The 23,332-nt window shown below is 40.0% G+C and overlaps 3 protein-coding genes across 3 annotated transcripts in view; all 3 read right to left on the minus strand.

The window, feature by feature from the left end:
• LOC106090274 (aminopeptidase N) overlaps nt 1–2,726 on the minus strand; it is a 70,506-nt gene extending 67,780 nt beyond the window's left edge. The window contains exon 1 of the mRNA XM_013256408.2: nt 2,583–2,726. The gene's annotated coding sequence lies outside the window, so the exon portion shown is untranslated. The remainder of the gene's footprint in view (nt 1–2,582) is intronic.
• Nucleotides 2,727–10,658: 7,932 nt separating this feature from the next.
• Nucleotides 10,659–12,702, minus strand: LOC131994789 (poly [ADP-ribose] polymerase-like). The gene is made up of 3 exons (XM_059361674.1): nt 12,578–12,702; nt 12,085–12,169; nt 10,659–11,962 (listed from the first exon to the last, which is right to left on the minus strand). The coding sequence occupies exons 1-3, from the start codon at nt 12,700–12,702 to the stop codon at nt 10,832–10,834; spliced, it is 1,341 nt and encodes a 446-aa protein (XP_059217657.1). The 3' UTR covers nt 10,659–10,831.
• Nucleotides 12,703–20,722: 8,020 nt separating this feature from the next.
• Nucleotides 20,723–23,332, minus strand: part of LOC106090270 (poly [ADP-ribose] polymerase) — a 38,307-nt gene continuing 35,697 nt past the window's right edge. The window contains exon 7 of the mRNA XM_013256405.2: nt 20,723–22,026. Within this exon, the coding sequence (XP_013111859.1) occupies nt 20,896–22,026 (1,131 nt within the window). The 3' untranslated portion in view covers nt 20,723–20,895. The remainder of the gene's footprint in view (nt 22,027–23,332) is intronic.

Below are 23,332 nucleotides of genomic sequence, written 5' to 3' on the forward strand. Positions count from 1 at the left end.
GTTGACTACAAAGCCGCCTTCGATACTCCTTTACGTTCAAAGGTATTTCAAGTCATGTCTGAGTTTGGTATCCCTGCAAAATTAATAAGACTCTGCAGGATGACACTTGCTGATACGCGTTCCTCAGTAAGAATAGGAAAGAATCTCTCCAAACCATTTAATACCAAACGAGGTTTCAAACAAGGATCTCTTTAATATCCTGTTGGAGAAGATTATACGAGATGCAGATGTGAATAGATATGGCACACTAATCACAAGAGAACACATGCTACTCGCCTATGCCGACGACATCGATATCATTGGTTGGTCACCGGAAGTAGTAACTGTAGCCTTTCAAAGAATCGAATGAGAGGGTCTGGCAGTAAATGGAGATAAGACGAAATGGATGATTTCAACACCCAAAAAGTCTTGTACAACCGAGCAGATAAAGAAATGGAGAAAGTTGGGAACCACAACTTTGAGACAGTCAGTAACTTTATCTACCTCGACACCAGTTTTGAGATTAAGCGAAGAATAATACTAGCAAACAGATGCTACTTTGGACAAAGTTTGCAGTTTAGAAACAAGACCACCTCTCGACTGACGAAGATTACACTATACAAGTCTTTTGAAGGCAAACACGGTGGTATACGCTAACCGGGAAGACCAAAAGCCCGATGGAAAGATCGAGTGGTGAGAGACACCTCAAAACTTGGTGTTATAGATTTTAGAATGAGCGCAGAATATCGATGCGCTTGGAACGCTATTTTACGTTCGGCTAGTGGAACAAATATTCCATCATAGCCACTTAAAGTAAAGTAAGAGTTGATTTAAACCTCCCGACATCAGACCCAAATATGGTTCAGATCGGACTATATTTAGTTAGAGCCGCCATGTAGATCGATCTGCCGGTTAAGGGTCTTAGGTACATAGATGCTGCATTTATTACTCGATTTCGGTTTGATTTGAAACAATGAGTAGCTGTAAGCCTCCCGTCATTCGACCCAAATATGATTCAGATCGTTATATATTAAGATATAGCTGCCATATAAACCTATCTGCTGGTTAAGGTTTTGAGCCCATAAAAGCTGTATTTATTACCCGATTTCGCTAGAATTTTAAGCAGTGAGTAGCTTTAAGCCTCCCTCCATCCGACCCATATATGGTTCAGATCGGAATATATTAAGATATAGCTATCATATAGACCGATATACCGATAAAGGGACTGAAGCCCATAAAAGATTTACTTATTACCCGATTTCGCTGAAATTTTAATCAGTGAGTTGTTTAAAGGCTCCCGACATCATATAGACAGATCTCCCAATTTAGGGTCTTAGTCCCATATTTGCTACCCTATTTTGTTGAAAGTGTTACTTGTATTATATGAGTTCTCGAGACATGATTAAAATATGATCGAGACCTATTTCGATATAACTTTGGATATAGTAGTGGAGTTATAATAAAATAGGATGATTATTATATCCTTGGTGGTGGGTATCGGCACGGCCGAACTTAACACGTTTTTATTTGTTGTCATTTGTAGTTGCCTAGAAAATGAGTGCCGGCGGTAATCAAAATATTGGCCGATATAATAACTAAAATTTAAATAAAACAAGTAAAAGCGTGCTTAGTTCGGCCGGACCGAATCTTGGAAACCCACCACTAAGAGTTCTGCTAAAAATTTATACAAAATAAAATAAGCTGAAGCGCATAATTTTATTCTATATACCAAACTTCTGTCAAACTAGCAAAAATTAAAGCTTCTGGTAACCGAACAAGAATGATCGAGAGACCGGCTTACATGGGAGCTATATCAGTTTAAAGACCGAATCGGACCGTACTTGGCACAGTTGTTGGAAGTCATAACGAAACACTACATGGAAAATTTCAGCCAAATCAGACAAAAATTGCGGTTTCCAGGGGCTCAAGAAAACAAATCGGGAGATCGGTTAATATGGGAGCTATATCAGGTTATAGACCGATTTAGACCGTACTTAGCACAGTTTTTGAATGTCATAACTGAACACTGCATGCAAAATTTCAGCCAAATCGGACTAAAATTGCGGCTTCCAGGGGCTCGAGAAGAAGAATTGAAAGATCGGTTAAATGGGAGCTATATCAGGCTATAGACCGATTTGCACCGTACTTAACACAGTTGTTGGAAGTCATAACTGAACACTACATGCAAAATTTCAGCCAAATGGGACAAAAACTTCGGCTTCCAGGAGCTCAAGAAGTTAACTCGGGAGATCGGTTTATATGGGAGCTATATCTAAATCTGAATAGATATGGTCCATTTACAATCCCCAAGGCCTTACATGGATACTAAGTATCTGTGCAAAATTTCAAGCGGCTAGTTTTACGTGTTCGATCTCTATCGTTGATGATCAAGAATATATATACTTTCTGGGGTCTTTGACGAATATTTCGAGGTGTTACAAACGGAATGACTAGATTAGTATACCTCCATCCTATGGTGGTGGGTATAAAAAAACCAATTTGAAGTTATAATAAAAAGGACCTTGAGTAAGAGGTAATGCGTAAAAATAATAAAATGTAACTTTGATTAAAAATGCTTGCCTAGTTTTTATTTTGCTACTTACTTGTAATAACTTGCAGATCCTAATTAATTCGCTCGGTTAATTTTGTTAACTGACCACTTCAATCACACTTTTCGCAAACCTTTTGCCTAGCAATAGCCGAAAATTGTCTATTTACCACCTAAGTTAAAATTCGACTAAATTCGTTTTATGCATTGAGAGCAGTATACCATCAGAATCTACGACATTTCCAACTTTGATTATATTGTATGTTTTAATTTCGATCAACGACAATGTGTTGTACGGTTCAGTCGCTGCATTCATATCCATTTGAATATAATTGACGAACAATGGGAAGTCAAATAACGAATGAACATAAGACCACAAATTCCTTGATTTTTTAAGCACCAAACAATGGTTTAATTTTATTTTACGGTTGCATCATTTGCCTGTTCTCTACCTTTTTAAAACTTTTACGGCGTTTGATTCGTAAATGTGATATTTTGTTTTTATGCCTCTTAGCATTTATTTATTTATTTTGAAATATAATAACAAATATTAATAGATGCTTACAACAAAGGTTTTCGACCTAGGTTAGATTAAACTTAGGTTAAAGTAGCAGTCTGCCATCAGACTCACTTAGACGCTTTCGTCCATTGTAATATCACAGGAACTAGAGAAGGAAGATGCCTTCTAGTTCCGTACCGCTGAACAATTCAGATCGCTTTTAAAATCCCAACAACTTGCGAATGTTGTTACCCGCAAAATGAGACAAGTTCGCAAAGAAATGAGAACCTAAAGTGAAACTCCTTCTAACTGCCAGTGCGATACACACGCACAGCAGATGCTCTATAGTCAGATCGTGAGAAGACGAGACTATTACTGAAAGGAAGCAAGAAAGAGGTCAGTATAGCTATAGGTATCATGACGGGACACAAAGAACTACGAGCTCACTTATCTAAAATCGGTTCGGCAAGTGATAGCATGTGTAGGACATGCGAGGAAGATGATGAGACGTTGGAGCATTTCCTTTGCCCGGCTTCCACTTAGGTGGAAACACAATGCCAGACATGAACCCACTTAGGGGAGTGGTATTGAAGTAATTAAGGTTTTTGTAAGTAGCGCGGAATTCCTAACTTCAAATATTCTTTTTCGAAGTTACTTTATAGTTTTTAGAGCGCACAAAAAGTCGACTACTGGCGTAGGTGTATGTACATAGTGACATAGAGCGGATTTATATCTGCACCCTCTTTTCAATCTAACCTAACCTATTTTTTATTTATTTTTTATATTTTTTTTTATATTATTTTTTATATTATATATCAATACTTTTATATTATTTTTTTTATTTACCGCAATATTTTTCTATTATCAAAGCTAGGACTACGACTGCTGTCGATTTTCGCATTCGACAACGGGACAACGGGTACACATTGCAGTGCTGGGGTAACCTTCTCGATATGACCAGTTCAAGTTCTTCAGAAAACTCTCTTAGCCTGACAGCAGTGGTCGCAGCAATATGTCTACCCACAATATCCAGAGGCATTAGGGATTCGGTGCATCAGATGGTTTCGTCCTCAGTAAGGCTGTGATGCACAAACTAGCCATACTTTAGATCCGGTTGAGTATGGGAACGTAGATCGAACACTTTTCCAAAAGTATTGAAATTTGGATACATTGAAGCAGATGATGACCTTTCAATCAGCAATATAATTGCAGACTTCTTTACCATTGGAGCAAAGAGTTTGTGGATCGAATCGTTACGAGAGACTTTTATGATCGATCCTGGAGTATGGATCAATAATATGGTGCCCTTATTATGAAACCCACTGCAATTCAATTGAGTCGGTGCAAAAACAGTTCGTGCTGTTCTGTTTACGTGGACGTAACTGGACATTTAATACTTTACCATCCTATAAGGAAAGATTAAATCTGATTAAATTGCCCACGTTGACAAGTCGGCGTACAATGTTGAACCTCAATTTCATATTAAATGTAGTAAATAGAAACATGAAGTCTGAGTTTCTATTGAACCACATTACCTAAACGTACCGCTGAGACCAATACGAAATTTTGAACTTCTTCATGATCGTACAAATTTTGCGAACAATGGCCCTTTTAAGCGTTTATGCGCTGAATTTCTTAAAATTCTTAATTCTTTAAAGAGGAAAATTATTATTTTGCTGAATTTGTAGTTATTAAGTGTAGTTGTATATATATTGTACATAGTCTAGCGAATCGGTTAATAAATGCAGCTTTTATGGGCTTCAGACCCTTAATCGGCAAATCGGTCTATATAGCAGCTATATCAAAATATGATCCGATTTGGCCCGTTCATGAACTTAACCTGCGTGCAGCAAAGAGACGTATTTGTGCCAAATTTCAGCTCAATATCTCAATTTTTGAAGGCTATAGAGTGATTACGACAGACGGACGGACAGACACACGGACATCGTTAAATAGTCTTAAAATTTGACGACGATCCGAAATATATATACTTTATAGGGTCGAAATGGATATTTCGATGTGTCGCAATGAATGAATATACCCCCTATCCTATGGTGGTGGGTATAAAAAAGGTCTGACAACTACAGTATATACCCAGTGCATGACAAGCGATTTAAACCCTCAACTTTTGCCAATGACTCTCTGCAAATGCAGTTGCCTTTCTTTTCCTTTCCGAAATGTAAGATTTGAAGAAATCCCCCAGACATTTTGCGCTATCAGTAAATGGATCGTTATCTTCCCCAAGGAGACAGGTGCCATTGTAGGAAACTTGTATCTCCTGCTGAAGAGAACTACTTCTGTCTTGCACGGATTTACGTCTAGATCACTATTAATCCAACGTCGCAGTCACACTTAGAGCTTCCTGAATATATAGCTCTAAGACTCCCGAAAAACTTTCGGTTAACCACAATTGTCACCAGTACACTTCCTTGAGGTGTTCCTCTGATGTCCCATCTTTTTAATTATACAGATCCCAAGCCTGACGTAATGGATCTTTTAGTACGTAAGTTATTAATAAACTTGTTTACTGTTGTGTGGATGCCTTGAAATTCTTACTCCTTCATGATTAACGTCGGTTTTGCATTATTGAAAGCACCTGCAATGTCAAGAAATGATACCTCTCTAGAGTCTTCAGTACAAAGGATGACAAGCTAATAGGACGAAAATCTTTCGCTTTTGTGTGGTATGGTTTTACTGCTTTTAGAACAAAAATTACCTTTGTGTCTCTCCTTCTCACGGGTATGTAGGCGCTATTCTATCGGATACCGCTTGTAATTCAATCAATGATACATTATCAGGGCCTATTTTCGACCAAATTATATTACATTTTATTATTACTGTTGTTGTAGCAGTTTATTGTGTTCTATCTTTAGTCTGCTTGATTCTGTTGAGTGTCAACCCAGGAACGATGCCACTAAGATGGGGTGCGTTCACAGGGATCTGGGTCTGAGTCGAGTGGGTCTGGCTGAGCAGTTAAACAGGTGACGTGTATCGTGCGGTCCTGGTTACAATCGGGACATACATCTTGCACGTCGGCATCAATCCTTGCTCTGTAGGAGTTGAGGCGGCTGCATCTGCCGGAACGTAGTTTAGCCAGAACTACTCTGGTTTGCCGGGGGAATATCAATTTCATCAGGTGCAATGGTAGGCAGTCGTTCTCCAAGGACCACATTCACCCGGTAGCTATTCACCTCATCTGCTACCGTGACTGCATGAATGTTGTCCAGACCCGCTTGAGGTTCTCTTTTGTAGCACTGTACCTCACGCTCTAAATCATGTAGATCTACGTTAAGGCTTCTGCGCGATGGATACCTATCCACATGATGATGATTTTGATAGTCTCTGCGATAATAGCCCAGAAGGTTTGCTTAGACAGCATGTAGTTTTGTCTTCGCACGGGTAGGATGTTTGTCTCGCCGCAGTTCGAAGGGCGGCAGGCCAATTGCTTTTACGTGATCAACAAGGTTTCTTTGTCAGAACACCAAGTGCTGCCGGCAAGCGACTTGACAATCCCAAGGCAGCCGGTTGTACGCAACGGATTGACCCGATAGAGACCTTCTATTGTCTTATAAGCATGTGTTTTTAGCTAACTAACTTTATAAGTGGCATGCGACACACATACTTGCTTTGGCATAAGGGGTGTTTGAGTGGTAAAAATTAGTTCTCATGCAGTTCTCTGATGTGAAGTACAATATTGGCATTTTTTTGAAGAGAAAACTGAAAAAAAAACTCCTTCGAGTTCTCAAAACCACCAATTTTTACTGAAAAATTCCTAATTTTGCAAATATCTTTCCCCAGTATGGGCATTTTTTTAAATCAATTCTAGAATTGGAACGATATCTTTATTGGTTTCGGTTTTAGGACATCTCGTTTGAAATGTGGGTTTAAAAAATGTGTAAATTTAATTTTTTATTATTTTAGCTTTAACATTTTGCTGTAAAGCAAGTCTTGACCTTTCCAAAAATATATACATATTATATATACAAAATATTTTGCCTATCCAATGTGGGCACGTCGGCGGTTTTCCTACACTTTCTCGACAAATCACGCATTCGCAAAATCAGTCTGTTATTATTTCATGAAGTGGGTTTTCTTTTTAAGGTTGAATTTATTGAAATTTTTGGACACAAACGTGAATTTATAAATAAAAAAAAAAGCATGGTTACATTGCTTTTGTTGTGCTTGTCGTTCTCTGATTCTGAAAAGGATAATAACTTTGTGCGTATTCGCAGAGAAATAATAGATAAAAGTGATCCAATGTCATTGCCGAATAAAGCGTAAATACATGATCTAAATAAAACATTTATATTATTAATAAAAAAATGCATGTTATCTAGATTTACCGGGTAGCTGACAACCGACCACATTTTTTGTGTGAAAATATTTTTTATTGATTCAAAGTACAAAAGTATGTGGAAATGTTTTTGATTCCATTCACTTTTGCGCGATATGACCACAAGTTCCATTATCTTTTGTTCTGAGTTGTTATAGAAACGGATTGCAAGCAGCACGAATGAAATCTGCCGCTATGTTGGCCCATTCCTGTACAATGTATTTCTTCACCTTATCCATACGGACATATTTTGTAGTCCTTACCTTGCTCTCAAAAGTGGCCTAAATAAAAAAGTCCGTCGGATTGGCATGTGGCAAATTGGACAGCCACTCTGTGGACCAAATGAAGTACGGAATTCTTGGTTTACACGTGCTAAAGCACGGTGCCGCGTCTTGTTGGTACGTCCATGGTCTGCGACAGAAATATTTGCTTGCCCACGGCTCCAAAACAGCGGCCAACATGTTAGATTGATAATACGAGTGGATTTCGAACAGCTGATACTCGATTACGCTCTCGTTAACGAATGCCATAATCTCGAAAGTGCTTATTCGTTAACGGATGTGGTAATTCGGCCCCAGCAATTTTCTGTAAAATAGCCGTATAGACCTTAATAGTTGGATAGCGCAAAAACATTTTGCACGTATTTAGTTACCTGCTGGGGTAGCAAAAATAAGTTATCAAGTTGGGGGTTCAGTTTGGCGTTTTTAGAAGTCGAAGGGTTTATCCAGTTTTTTCGTAAAAAATGGCAATATTGAGCTCCGCATATCGCTTACTCGAATCAACACAAATTATAAAATTTCGTTTAAAACACATTTTTTTTGGCAACTTGCATAACTTTTGACTGAAGAATCCTTCGCTATAATGCGGCAAAAATTAAGCCATGTCAGCTATCCAAAACAGTTCAAAAAATTGAAAATCGGTTTAATGCGTTCACAAACAACAAAAAACTAGAGAGCAGCCTCTGAGAACTTTTAAAAAAAATAAATGTCTTGGTCGAAATCTTTGGACACTTTTAAGCACTTTCCAGCAAAAAAAACTCGGACCATAAATGCGCTTTTGGCAGCCCGAACTAAATTTGTATGGTCGAGGTGAGCAACTTTGAAGCACCATCAATGGGCCCCCTTCTATGGCCCTGAAATTTTGTACATAGATTACAACTAACCTATAACCATATAAAATTTCGCGAAGATATCTTTATCCGTTCACAGATGGCTTATTTCCACAATTTTTTCCCATCCCACTGTGCGTTATCTTTGAAGAAAAATAGACCAATGATGTCACAATTCATAAACGAAGCAAAACTATCATTTGTGGAGTGACAAGGCAAGGAGGAGAGCCATTTGCCGTATCCATGGTCTCCGAGCCGATGGACAACCATCACTATGTACCGTGGGCGAAGTTACGAATGTCATCCGTGGCGCCAAATCATCCAAGGCGTTGGGCCCAAACGGAATCTCTACATTGATGCTGAAGAATCTGGATTTAACTGGAGTTGAGTACCTTACTACTGTCGTCAACCTGTCATTGAACTCTCTTATAGTACTGAAGCCTGCAAAGGACCCGAATTTGGGGGAGTCGTACAGACCGATCTCCCTTCTCTCACCAGTAGCAAAGATGCTTGAGGCATTACCCCACCCAAGCCTCGTAGGAGAATTTCCATTCGCCGTGTGGTCGCCAGTCATTTGTGGAATTTAGGGATAAGAAGTCGAAGCACCGTAGAGTGAAACAGGGGTTCCCCAAGGTGGGTGATATCTCCGGCACTGTTTAACCTCTACCTATCCTCGATTCCACCCCCTCTAGACGGCATAGAGATCGTATCATATGCGGACGATTGTAGAAACAAGGTCCTCAAGCCACTTGAGCGCGAGGTCCAGCGCCACCAGAAAGAACCTCTAAACCAAGCGACATATCAAGCAGGTCTAGACAACGTTCATGCAAACACGGTAGCAGATGCGGTAAATAGATATCGGGTGAATGTAGTCCTTGGAGAACGACCGCCTCCCATTGCACCTGAAGAAATTGACGTCCCCCGGCAAACCAGAGTGGTTCTGGCTCAATTGCATTCCGGCAGATGCAGTCGCCTCAACTCCTACAGAGCAAGGATTGATGCCGACGTGCAAGATGTATGCGACTGTTTTGTTTTTTATATATCCATTTAGCCAGAACTGTCCTAATCGATACAACAAATACACAAATTGAAAAAATTAACATCTTTTTAACCTATTTGGTATATTTTCTACGTTTCCCTAAATGTTAAATTTCAGAGCTCTAGCCCAATCCCTAATGTCACCCAATTTAGGTTATCACAATACACCAAAACTCTGAGCTCTAGCTCAATCCGTAATAAAAGTACGAAATACACCACTAAACGCACCTTTTCTCTCACTTCCGAATAATATCATTATCGAAAAAAAAAATAAAAATAAAGGCAAAAACAGACGCAAATGATCGGTTTTGGTGAACATTTTTGTAACTTACATATTGTGTGTGCGATAAGAGGACGATATCTATATCAATCCCATGGCAGCCGGTTGTACGTACCGGATTGACCCGATGGAGTCCTTCATCGGCAAGGGCTGGCGTCTCAGTGTACAACGCACTGCTACAACAATAATGATATCTATATTCTCTCCAAATTATACACCGATTATGTAGGGTGATTTTTTAAGCGTAGTTTTTTATCTAAGAAAGCGCTCAAATTTCCATCATATATTGACTTTTTGGCGCCGAACACAAATTTTCGTTAAAACATTGGGTTTCCATTGACATTTGGCATAGAGTACGAATTTTGAAATTAACTGGTCAATTATGGATTGCAACCAAACTTCAGTTGAGTTGCCAACGGCCAAATTTGTTTCACAAATTTCCATTTCTATATTAAATTGCATATGTTTTTGGAATTTAATAAGTACAATAGATGAACGCTCAAAACATTGATTTTGAATGAAACTGAGAAAAGTGCCAAATTTTTTCTTATTTTATTTCATGGTTTTACCTCCATGGAACAACGCAACTAGTTGCGCGACCGTCCCTAATCAACTCATAAATTTGAAAGTTTTTCTATCGTTGCTCTTTTGAGAGTTTCACCATAATGAAATGGCAGAGTATGCAGAACGCTTTTTACCTTTACAGATGACGGTACAATTATCAACCAGTGCTGCCGTCTCAACGAACTTACTTCATATTGATTTTTATATTTCGCATGCAAGTTTTTAATTTTCATTGTCTTTAGATACAGATGCAAATACATTTCCAATTTACAGTTTTTTGCCGATTAGGCCGCAAAATAATCCAACATATTTAAGCCGTTTCTGTCATTCCCTGGTGATGCACACAAATTTTTATTGACAAGACATTTCGTATTAGCTTTTACAGTGCTTTTATTTTGTATCAATTTGGAACAAAAATACATGAATTAGTAGCACATACATACATTTAACTGACACACATAAAGAAATGACGTAATGTTTTATTAGTACTTATATTTGAAGTTCATACGGAACATGTATTGAATGTTAACCTGAGCAATGTCATAAACAATGAATTCATTATACAGTAAAGAGGATTTTAAATTTGCATTATCTATAGGCTTGCCTAGTGGAATTTCTACGCCATCTTCCCGAATAATTGACTCTTTGGGATCTGGCATCGTTCGACCACGTCCAAAGCAGCTATGCTTGCCAGCCGGTAGTTTTGTGACGTACTTAGCGGCGGTGCATTCCAACATATCGCCGAGGGCAACCTCAGAAAGCAGCATGAAGCCAGTAGAATTTTGTTTGCTAGTACAACAGTAATTGGCAGATTTTGAAACCATATCTGCGAAATAAATGCCCTTGCCAAACATGTATCCGGTCACAGGTGCTTCTGGTGGGGCAATTTTAAGCCCATGTGATAGAATACCCGCAAAATTCGAGAGACGAGAACCATGCCACAACAAACGACGATTATGGAGCTTTTTGAAAGGTTTATAACGACGTGCTTCTCCTTGCCGAGACACCTTAAAAATATCCATCACCTCTAACTCGTACATATTGTGTGTAGTCGCGTGAGTGTTTTGGACATATTTTTTCAGCAAAGCGAATTCCTCACTTTGCTTATCCAATGGTTCCAATGCTGTTTTCAGTTGCTCGTAGTGTTTATCAAGTGGATTCACATCTTCTTTCGTATTTTCTGTTTGAAGTAGATTATAAGCATATTCAATTTCCAACAACGAATCTAACATCTGAACCAATGTCTCGACTTGTTCCTTTGTGTCTAACAGAGGGGGACTTGCTGTACCAAAATTATGCGGGACCAGCGTATAAAAACGATTGGTACAATCAATAAATCTTGCATTCGATCCGCCTTCCTCAATATGCTTGCATACTTCACTTAAAACGCTATATGCTGCTTTGATTTGCGCTTGGCTTAATTTTCCCAATGGCATTTTTTCCATATCTAAATCAAATTCCATCATTGTACGTTTCATTGTGTCAACGTCAAACATAAGTTTAATAACCTCTTGAACAGATTGTGGCAATTTAGATTCCACATATTCCACATTCAAATCGATCTTATCGTTTTCCGAATAATCAATATCAATTGGATACATGCAATTGGGAACCTATGAAAGAAGAAAACACAAAATACAATTAAAAAAAAATCGTATATTTAAAACTACAATACAGTTACCTATCCATCTTAATTCATGTACAAGGGTCAGAGAATGATAATGTGTACTCATACCAAAAGTGTACGCGGATATTTCACAAAGATTTTATTTATGTGAAATACTCGTACTGAACTCCAATTGGAAACTTGTATCAGAGAGCTGCAATGAGTACGATTGTGTAGGCTTGATCATCTGTTTTGAAAAACGAGTAAAACTAATCATGAGCACAGGTCAAACCAGTCTATTCAACTCGCTCAAAACGCTACGAAAATTTTGTGATTCAAAAACGAATTGATTGAAGCACTAGGCTCCAATAGGACAACTCACGTGCTTGTTTTGGTTTGAGACCTGTGAATGATTCTGCTGAACGGGACGCTCATTTGTAAGGATCGTGATTGATACGATTTTTCTGTTTGTTGTATTTGATTTGATTTGTTCAAAGTGCAAAGTGCAAGTCTGATTGGAATCAAGCTACATAAATTGCCCTTCACTTCAATAAATTAACACAGGCTTAGGAAACAAAAAAAAAACCGTTAATTTCATTTGGTTTTATGGCTTGATTCTTACATTAGAAATTTGATTTCAATAAATGAACTGGATTTTACTTTTTTGGTATTTGGGACACTAAATTCATTAACAATGCATATACGCTTCTTTAGAATGATTACGCTGGTGGACCATTCGAAATCCATTGTTTTCATGTCTAACACCAAAACAATTATCTTAAGGTCTTTTTGATAATGGAATGTCACGTGCACCGAGTTGGATGAATGTACGTAGAAAGAACAATCAAGTGTTCCGAACAAACTCAAATGGAAACAAAAAGATCATTCAAGTTCATTCAATTCAAGAAAGCATGTTTGAGCATCCCTTGTCACTAAATGATACGAGCGAGTACGAACATTCGTGTTTGATTACCGATGAAGTGATTCGAACTGAATGTTGGGTTCGAGAAAATACTAAACCAATCACTTTCCGTTCATCCATCCAAACAAAAGCATCAAGCGTGCTTGAAAATTTTGCTATTCGCTGCAGTTCTCTGATTTGTACCATGCTCGCAACTCGAACGGCATGGATACATTCTGAATAAATTTTTATTTGTCGCAAACATTAACAACTCAAACACGTTCGAGAAAGTGTAGATCCGTATTCCAAGTTTAATGGTGGATATGAGAGAGTTACTGGTGTTTGTTCCGTTTGTTGGAATGAGCAAGTTTATTTTGTGTGCCTGGTTTTTTCTAAAGGAAAAAGAGTCGGGCTAATTTGACCAAGGTAATGAATATCACAAAAAATGATGGATTTTTATTGATTTCCAAAAAGAAAGAGCCAGACAACAGATGGGATTTGATCACATACACGCCAATTGTAAACGTTTCTTAGGTGGCTAGTCTTATCATCTGTACAATAGTGCTGCTCTCTATCCTCCCGTCTGTCAGGCCTACAGTTCATAGCATATTAATTTGTAGCCTTGAAATCTACATTCCAATTTGAAATATGGAAACTTTAATTTTGTTACCACAAGCTAATCCCTTCAGCCGTTGTACAACATCTCATGTGTCAACATCGCTTTAAGGTAATTGGCTGGCTTTTTTCAGCTCAATGTGTTACGGTTAATACACACAAACAATGTTGATGACTTTTTAAACCGCTGTTGTTGTTCTTGCCTTGTTCTTGCCTGAATATCACCAACTATATTAATGAGTATTCAATGCAGCCTCTAATGCATTGAAATCGTGTATACCCACAGTATACACGGATACTACAATAAAAGTATTCAACGCGTTTAGGTACAAATCGTGAAATCGGTGTGGACGTTTTCATACGGAAGATGATTACACGCCTGATTAATAACTTAAATGACAACGTCTTCCGTTTATAAGGCCTGAGTTAGTTCTGATTTTGCACTCGTATTAGGCCTTATGCCTGTAAGGAGGTATAAATCTTGTAAACAGACCTTCTGTTTTCTTTCCTTTTTGCCACTCAACATAGCACGCCATAACACGTTCCTTTCTACTGCTACAAATAAGTTGTTAAATTGTCTTTCACTTCCCTAAATCAGGTGTTAATTTGTAGTTGTTGTGTGCTGTGCTCTATCTTTCATCTGATTGATTCTGTTGAGTATTCAGATCCAGGAACTCTGCGACTAAGACAGTGTGCGTCCAGAGGGATCTGGGTCTGAAACGAGTGGTTCTGACTGGGCAGTTAAACAGGTGACTTGTCGCGTGGTCCCTGGTCGCAATCGGGACAAACATCGTGCACGTTTGCATCAATCCTTGCTCCGTAGGAATTGAGTCGGCTGCATCTGCCGAATCGTAATTGAGTCAGAACTACTCTGGTTTGCCGACTGTGTCTGCATTAATGTTGTCTAGACCCGCTTGATACGCCACTTGATCTAGAGGTTCTCTCTTGTAACGCTGGACCTCACGCACTAGATCAGGTAGATCTACCTTAAGACTTCTGACCGATCCACAAGATCGGTCTCTGCGATAACAGCCCAGAAGGTATTACTTAGACAGCATGTCGTCTCCTGATTGAGGTGGTCCATGTGAGAACTAAGCAGACAAACCGTCGCAGTTCTGACAGATCCGAATATTATTTCACACTGGCGTTGCATAACTTATCACAGACTGACCAATTCCCTTGTACATGCTCAACAAGGTTTCATTGTCAGCACCCCAAGTGATGCCGGCAATTGAAGTGAGGACCTTCTTTCTACTTTTGACTATAACGTAAATTCCTGTGGCATGTGAGGAGAATTTGTAAGAGCTGTCGAATGTGACACCAAGTATTTAGGGACTCTTGATGGTCGGAAGTGTCACTCCATCGACCACCACTTTCAGCTTCCTACACACCTCATGCGTGTATGTAGTGAAAAATGTGGCTGAAGATTTGGTGGCATATATCTTCAGATTTCTTGCAGCAGAAAAAGGCAGGTTCGTTGAGGTAGACGTTTAACCTACCGCAGATGTCATCAATGGGTGTGGCCCCTGATGCACTGATCAACAGTTGTCATAGTCAAAGGGGATATCATATTTCGTGGAATTCTGTAAAGTGTTTGTCTTCGATTCTTTCAGTAATGGAACCATAATAACACAAAATGTAAAAGAATGCCCATCCATAAAAACAAAAAAAAATTGTTTGGTGTGTTCGGCTTATTTTTCAGTAAAAATTTGCTGGAGTAAGAATCTATAGTCTCTTTTGATATTTATTTTGATTAAACTGCATTAAGGCTGGGCAAAAAGGTGTTAGAAAAAAAATCTCCAGTACAAATGTTGAACTTCTCAATAACAAAACATTCTCTCTCTCTCAAATAATGAGCCCAAAAACACTAAGTGCAATCGGGATAATTAGGAAAAAAATCAATTTTAAAAGAAAAACAACTCGGCTTAATGTTTAGACAGTAGAGCCAAATATTACAAAGTTGGCTGTGACTTACCGATATTCCGTGAATGCTTTTACCAAAACGTGGCTGGATACAATTTTAAATCAGTAATTAGCCAACATATATACACTGTCGACACTACAGCGTGTGCAGCACACAGCTTCGAACTTGTAGCTCCGATCTATGTTGTGTTCATCGTAACTATGAGAAGCTCAGATGAAAGATTCCGGGTGTATCCACAAGATTTGGATAGTGGAATGTTTCATATTGTGTTATTGAGTGGAGGGTCTCAGTGAGCGGCCGGGCTGCACATGCTCTGGATTAAATACTGAGTGCCTGTAATGCTCGATGTGACAATGCACATATGCCCGCAGCGATCAGTCCTATGGATCGGAACAAGCTTGCTCACCTATAGGAACTTGATGAGGATCGCTACCTCCACATGCAAATATGTGGCTACAACAACAACACTGTCGGCCCTATAAAGTAAAAATATTCTTGAACGTCTTAAAAATGAAGAAAGATTTAATGATGTCCGTATTCCTGTCGGTTGTAATCACACTACAATATTTAAATATGAAGCCATCGAGATGAAATGAACACATAAAATGTCTATTTTTAATCGAGTTCGCTGAAATTTGTATATAACTGTCTTATATATTCAGAATTTAACCCTTTGAGGACGAATGGGACATAGGTGTCCCATGTCGTATTTTTGCTTTAAAAGCCGCATGGCAGCTGGTTTTACGTACCGGATTGACCCGATGGAGTCTTTCAACGGGCTGCCGCCTCAGTTTACAATACACTGCTACAACAACAACAACAAGAGAACACACATATGCTTTTCGCCTATGCCGACAACATCAATTTAATGGATTGGTCACAGGAAGAAGCAATTGCAGCCTTGAAAGTATCGAAGTAGAATCAGCGAAAGTGGGTCGGGCGGTAAATTGAGTTATGGCAATGTCAATAGTATCAACTCCCACAAAGTTTACAACCCGAGCAGATAAAGTAAATGGAGAATTGTGGCAACTACAACTTTGAGACAGTCAGCAACGTTATCTACAGTAAACGAAACAAAACGAAGGAAAAAAATATTGGCCAAAAGATGCTACTTTGGATGAAGCAAGTAGTTCAGGAGCCAACCCTCTTCTCGACAGACGAAAACGAAAATCACACTATACCAGACACTGTTACTACCCGTGCAGTTGAATGGCTCCCAAACATGGGCACTTGCGACAGCAGATGAGGTAGTACTTGGAGTGTTTGAGAGGAAGATCCCTCATAAAAAATATATGGACCAGTCCGCGTTAATGGAGAATATAGTCGTCGCAAGAACCACGAGCTGTTTGAGCTGTATGATCATAGCATAGTTAAACGCATCAAATTACAAGGGTTGCGATGGCTAGGTCATGTTGTCGGAATGAATGAAGAAGCTCCAGCCAAGAGCATGCAAAACGAGAAGACCAAAACTCCGCAATCCCATGGCAGCCGGTTGTACGCACCGGATTGACCCGATGGAATCTTCATCGGCAAGGGCTGCCGCCTCAGTGTACGTGTTCGTCTTTTTTCGTCATGGGAGAGGCACATCCCGGAGTGCCTTCTCCATATGCTTCTGGTCCGTGCCGGGATTGAAGAGAACCCCGGACCCTGGTTCTGTTCCGTTTGCCAGAACCGCCTTCATCATCGGTCAGTGTCGGTGAGGTGTAACCGGTGCTCGGAGTGGGTACATTTCCGTTCTTGCTCTGGCCTAACTTCGCTACGGGAGTATAGTCATACTGGCTATGTCGCTAGGTGCTGTGCGAACATAGCCAGCAGTGGGTCACAAGCGTCGCCGTCGTCGCCTTCGGCGTCGGACTATGTGACCCCCCCGACCTCTCCCGTACGGCAATTTAGGCAACGACAGCACCCTAGCCCTACTATTGCCAGGCTAGTGTCGGGAAATGTATCGTTCTTGCAGTTAAACTGCAATGGACTGCGAGGCAAGATTGATGAGATTGTAGATTTTATGAGTCGGAAGAGCATATCGGTCGCAGCGATCCAGGAGACAAAGCTGACTAACACCTGCAGCTTGCACAGTTGTCACGGCTACAATGTGCTACGTAAGGATCGCTCAAGGAATGGAGGTGGGGGATTGGCCTTCGTTATACACCATTCCGTGCAGTATAGACCTATCTCGCCTGCGCTTGACGCTAGTGACCCATACATGGAATGTATGGGGGTAGCAGTCAGGTCTGGCACTGCCGAGATAGAGATATACAACGTGTATATACCGCCGGTGGGTAGCTGTGTCCCGATTAATGGCCAGGCCTACAGCCCCGACATAAGTGGGTTGCTTTCTGGCCATAGTCGTCTGGTTCTGGGGGATTTTAATGCACATCACTCGTCATGGCATTCTCCCCTAGGTAACGACCAGCGTGGCATAGCTTTGGCAGAGCAGATAGATAGCTCCACGTTTTGCACGGTGAATGAGGATGCCCCCACTAGGATTACGAGGAGGTGCAGCAGCTCTCTTTGGGGTCAGACCACCTCCCCATAATCCTCACCATCGACCGACCACCCGACTTCATGACCTCTGAGCGCCGGACGTTCATCAATTACAAGAAGGCCAATTGGACTGGCTTCAGAGAGTATACCAATCGCCGCTTCAATGAACTGCCACCCCCCTCTGATGTGCTTGTGGCCGAGAGGAATTTCCGAGACATCATCAACGCAGCAGCCGCTCGCTTTATACCAGCCGGTCGAATACCACAAGTGCGACCCAATTTCCCGGCGCAAGCAGTGGTACTCGCAGACGAGCGTGATGGGATTCGTGCTATGGACCCCGCTAACCCCAGAATCAGCGAGCTGAATCTGAAAATAAACAGGATAGTCAACGAACATAAGCGGAATTTGTGGCTGGAACACTTGGAGCAATGTAACTTAGGCACCGGTGCAGGCAAATTGTGGGCCACTGTTAAGTCTCTCTCGAACCCCGGTAGACGGGACGACAGGACCTCAGTCACTTTTGGCGAGTTAACCGTGACTGATCCGAAGAGATGCGCCAGGTTGTTCAACCGTCAATTTATTGTGCATCCCGAGAGAGACAGGGCAAGGAGGAGAGCCATTCGCCGTATTCGTGGTCTCCGAGCCGATGAACAGCCATCACAATTTACCGTGGGCGAAGTTACAAATGTCATCCGTGGCGCCAAACCTTCCAAGGCGTTGGGCCCCGACGGAATCTCTACATTGATGCTGAAGAATCTGGATTTACCTGGAGTTGAGTACCTTACCACTGTCCTTAACCTGTCATTGAACACTCTTATAGTTCCCGATGTCTGGAAAATGGGCAGAGTGAACCCGATACTGAAGCCTGGTAAAGACCCGAGTTTGGGGGAGTCGTACAGACCGATTTCCCTTCTCTCACCAGTGGCTAAGACGCTTGAGGCATTACTCCTCCCGAGCCTCGTAGGAGAATTTCCATTCGCCGAGCATCAACACGGATTTCGGAGACTGCACAGCACAACAACAGCTTTGCATGCCATCACCACACACATTTGCCGTGGCTTCAATCAACCCAGGCCATGTGATAGGACGGTCCTCGTGGCATTGGACCTATCGAAGGCATTCGACACGGTCAGCCATGCCAAATTATTTGAGGACATCGCCAACACGTCCCTCCAGCCAGGCCTTAAACGTTGGGTCGCGAATTATCTGTGTGGCCGCCAGTCATTTGTGGAATTTAGGGATAAGAAGTCAAAACACCGTAGAGTGAAACAGGGAGTTCCCCAAGGTGGGTGATATCTCCGGCACTGTTTAACCTCTACCTATCCTCGATTCCACCCCCTCTAGACGGCATAGAGATCGTATCATATGCGGACGATTGTAGAAACAAGGTCCTCAAGCCACTTGAGCGCGAGGTCCAGCGCCACCAGAAAGAACCTCTAAACCAAGCGACATATCAAGCAGGTCTAGACAACGTTCATGCAAACACGGTAGCAGATGCGGTAAATAGATATCGGGTGAATGTAGTCCTTGGAGAACGACCGCCTCCCATTGCACCTGAAGAAATTGACGTCCCCCGGCAAACCAGAGTGGTTCTGGCTCAATTGCATTCCGGCAGATGCAGTCGCCTCAACTCCTACAGAGCAAGGATTGATGCCGACGTGCAAGATGTATGCGACTGTTTTGTTTTTTATATATCCATTTAGCCAGAACTGTCCTAATCGATACAACAAATACACAAATTGAAAAAATTAACATCTTTTTAACCTATTTGGTATATTTTCTACGTTTCCCTAAATGTTAAATTTCAGAGCTCTAGCCCAATCCCTAATGTCACCCAATTTAGGTTATCACAATACACCAAAACTCTGAGCTCTAGCTCAATCCGTAATAAAAGTACGAAATACACCACTAAACGCACCTTTTCTCTCACTTCCGAATAATATCATTATCGAAAAAAAAAATAAAAATAAAGGCAAAAACAGACGCAAATGATCGGTTTTGGTGAACATTTTTGTAACTTACATATTGTGTGTGCGATAAGAGGACGATATCTATATCAATCCCATGGCAGCCGGTTGTACGTACCGGATTGACCCGATGGAGTCCTTCATCGGCAAGGGCTGGCGTCTCAGTGTACAACGCACTGCTACAACAATAATGATATCTATATTCTCTCCAAATTATACACCGATTATGTAGGGTGATTTTTTAAGCGTAGTTTTTTATCTAAGAAAGCGCTCAAATTTCCATCATATATTGACTTTTTGGCGCCGAACACAAATTTTCGTTAAAACATTGGGTTTCCATTGACATTTGGCATAGAGTACGAATTTTGAAATTAACTGGTCAATTATGGATTGCAACCAAACTTCAGTTGAGTTGCCAACGGCCAAATTTGTTTCACAAATTTCCATTTCTATATTAAATTGCATATGTTTTTGGAATTTAATAAGTACAATAGATGAACGCTCAAAACATTGATTTTGAATGAAACTGAGAAAAGTGCCAAATTTTTTCTTATTTTATTTCATGGTTTTACCTCCATGGAACAACGCAACTAGTTGCGCGACCGTCCCTAATCAACTCATAAATTTGAAAGTTTTTCTATCGTTGCTCTTTTGAGAGTTTCACCATAATGAAATGGCAGAGTATGCAGAACGCTTTTTACCTTTACAGATGACGGTACAATTATCAACCAGTGCTGCCGTCTCAACGAACTTACTTCATATTGATTTTTATATTTCGCATGCAAGTTTTTAATTTTCATTGTCTTTAGATACAGATGCAAATACATTTCCAATTTACAGTTTTTTGCCGATTAGGCCGCAAAATAATCCAACATATTTAAGCCGTTTCTGTCATTCCCTGGTGATGCACACAAATTTTTATTGACAAGACATTTCGTATTAGCTTTTACAGTGCTTTTATTTTGTATCAATTTGGAACAAAAATACATGAATTAGTAGCACATACATACATTTAACTGACACACATAAAGAAATGACGTAATGTTTTATTAGTACTTATATTTGAAGTTCATACGGAACATGTATTGAATGTTAACCTGAGCAATGTCATAAACAATGAATTCATTATACAGTAAAGAGGATTTTAAATTTGCATTATCTATAGGCTTGCCTAGTGGAATTTCTACGCCATCTTCCCGAATAATTGACTCTTTGGGATCTGGCATCGTTCGACCACGTCCAAAGCAGCTATGCTTGCCAGCCGGTAGTTTTGTGACGTACTTAGCGGCGGTGCATTCCAACATATCGCCGAGGGCAACCTCAGAAAGCAGCATGAAGCCAGTAGAATTTTGTTTGCTAGTACAACAGTAATTGGCAGATTTTGAAACCATATCTGCGAAATAAATGCCCTTGCCAAACATGTATCCGGTCACAGGTGCTTCTGGTGGGGCAATTTTAAGCCCATGTGATAGAATACCCGCAAAATTCGAGAGACGAGAACCATGCCACAACAAACGACGATTATGGAGCTTTTTGAAAGGTTTATAACGACGTGCTTCTCCTTGCCGAGACACCTTAAAAATATCCATCACCTCTAACTCGTACATATTGTGTGTAGTCGCGTGAGTGTTTTGGACATATTTTTTCAGCAAAGCGAATTCCTCACTTTGCTTATCCAATGGTTCCAATGCTGTTTTCAGTTGCTCGTAGTGTTTATCAAGTGGATTCACATCTTCTTTCGTATTTTCTGTTTGAAGTAGATTATAAGCATATTCAATTTCCAACAACGAATCTAACATCTGAACCAATGTCTCGACTTGTTCCTTTGTGTCTAACAGAGGGGGACTTGCTGTACCAAAATTATGCGGGACCAGCGTATAAAAACGATTGGTACAATCAATAAATCTTGCATTCGATCCGCCTTCCTCAATATGCTTGCATACTTCACTTAAAACGCTATATGCTGCTTTGATTTGCGCTTGGCTTAATTTTCCCAATGGCATTTTTTCCATATCTAAATCAAATTCCATCATTGTACGTTTCATTGTGTCAACGTCAAACATAAGTTTAATAACCTCTTGAACAGATTGTGGCAATTTAGATTCCACATATTCCACATTCAAATCGATCTTATCGTTTTCCGAATAATCAATATCAATTGGATACATGCAATTGGGAACCTATGAAAGAAGAAAACACAAAATACAATTAAAAAAAAAATCGTATATTTAAAACTACAATACAGTTACCTATCCATCTTAATTCATGTACAAGGGTCAGAGAATGATAATGTGTACTCATACCAAAAGTGTACGCGGATATTTCACAAAGATTTTATTTATGTGAAATACTCGTACTGAACTCCAATTGGAAACTTGTATCAGAGAGCTGCAATGAGTACGATTGTGTAGGCTTGATCATCTGTTTTGAAAAACGAGTAAAACTAATCATGAGCACAGGTCAAACCAGTCTATTCAACTCGCTCAAAACGCTACGAAAATTTTGTGATTCAAAAACGAATTGATTGAAGCACTAGGCTCCAATAGGACAACTCACGTGCTTGTTTTGGTTTGAGACCTGTGAATGATTCTGCTGAACGGGACGCTCATTTGTAAGGATCGTGATTGATACGATTTTTCTGTTTGTTGTATTTGATTTGATTTGTTCAAAGTGCAAAGTGCAAGTCTGATTGGAATCAAGCTACATAAATTGCCCTTCACTTCAATAAATTAACACAGGCTTAGGAAACAAAAAAAAAACCGTTAATTTCATTTGGTTTTATGGCTTGATTCTTACATTAGAAATTTGATTTCAATAAATGAACTGGATTTTACTTTTTTGGTATTTGGGACACTAAATTCATTAACAATGCATATACGCTTCTTTAGAATGATTACGCTGGTGGACCATTCGAAATCCATTGTTTTCATGTCTAACACCAAAACAATTATCTTAAGGTCTTTTTGATAATGGAATGTCACGTGCACCGAGTTGGATGAATGTACGTAGAAAGAACAATCAAGTGTTCCGAACAAACTCAAATGGAAACAAAAAGATCATTCAAGTTCATTCAATTCAAGAAAGCATGTTTGAGCATCCCTTGTCACTAAATGATACGAGCGAGTACGAACATTCGTGTTTGATTACCGATGAAGTGATTCGAACTGAATGTTGGGTTCGAGAAAATACTAAACCAATCACTTTCCGTTCATCCATCCAAACAAAAGCATCAAGCGTGCTTGAAAATTTTGCTATTCGCTGCAGTTCTCTGATTTGTACCATGCTCGCAACTCGAACGGCATGGATACATTCTGAATAAATTTTTATTTGTCGCAAACATTAACAACTCAAACACGTTCGAGAAAGTGTAGATCCGTATTCCAAGTTTAATGGTGGATATGAGAGAGTTACTGGTGTTTGTTCCGTTTGTTGGAATGAGCAAGTTTATTTTGTGTGCCTGGTTTTTTCTAAAGGAAAAAGAGTCGG

The sequence above is a fragment of the Stomoxys calcitrans genome, chromosome 2 (genome assembly GCF_963082655.1).
Source record: "Stomoxys calcitrans chromosome 2, idStoCalc2.1, whole genome shotgun sequence".
NCBI lineage: Eukaryota > Metazoa > Arthropoda > Insecta > Diptera > Muscidae > Stomoxys > Stomoxys calcitrans.

Excerpts from the sequence above, each read along its gene's own strand:
- LOC131994789 (XM_059361674.1), bottom strand. The coding sequence starts at position 12,702 with ATGGATTTCGAATGGTCCACCAGCGTAATCATTCTAAAGAAGCGTATA. Across the intron at positions 12,170-12,577 it reads ATTGAAATCAAATTTCTAAT|CTCTCTGATACAAGTTTCCA; the intron begins GTAAGAATCAAG and ends TACTCATTGCAG. Across the intron at positions 11,963-12,084 it reads AATATCCGCGTACACTTTTG|GTTCCCAATTGCATGTATCC; the intron begins GTATGAGTACAC and ends CTTCTTTCATAG.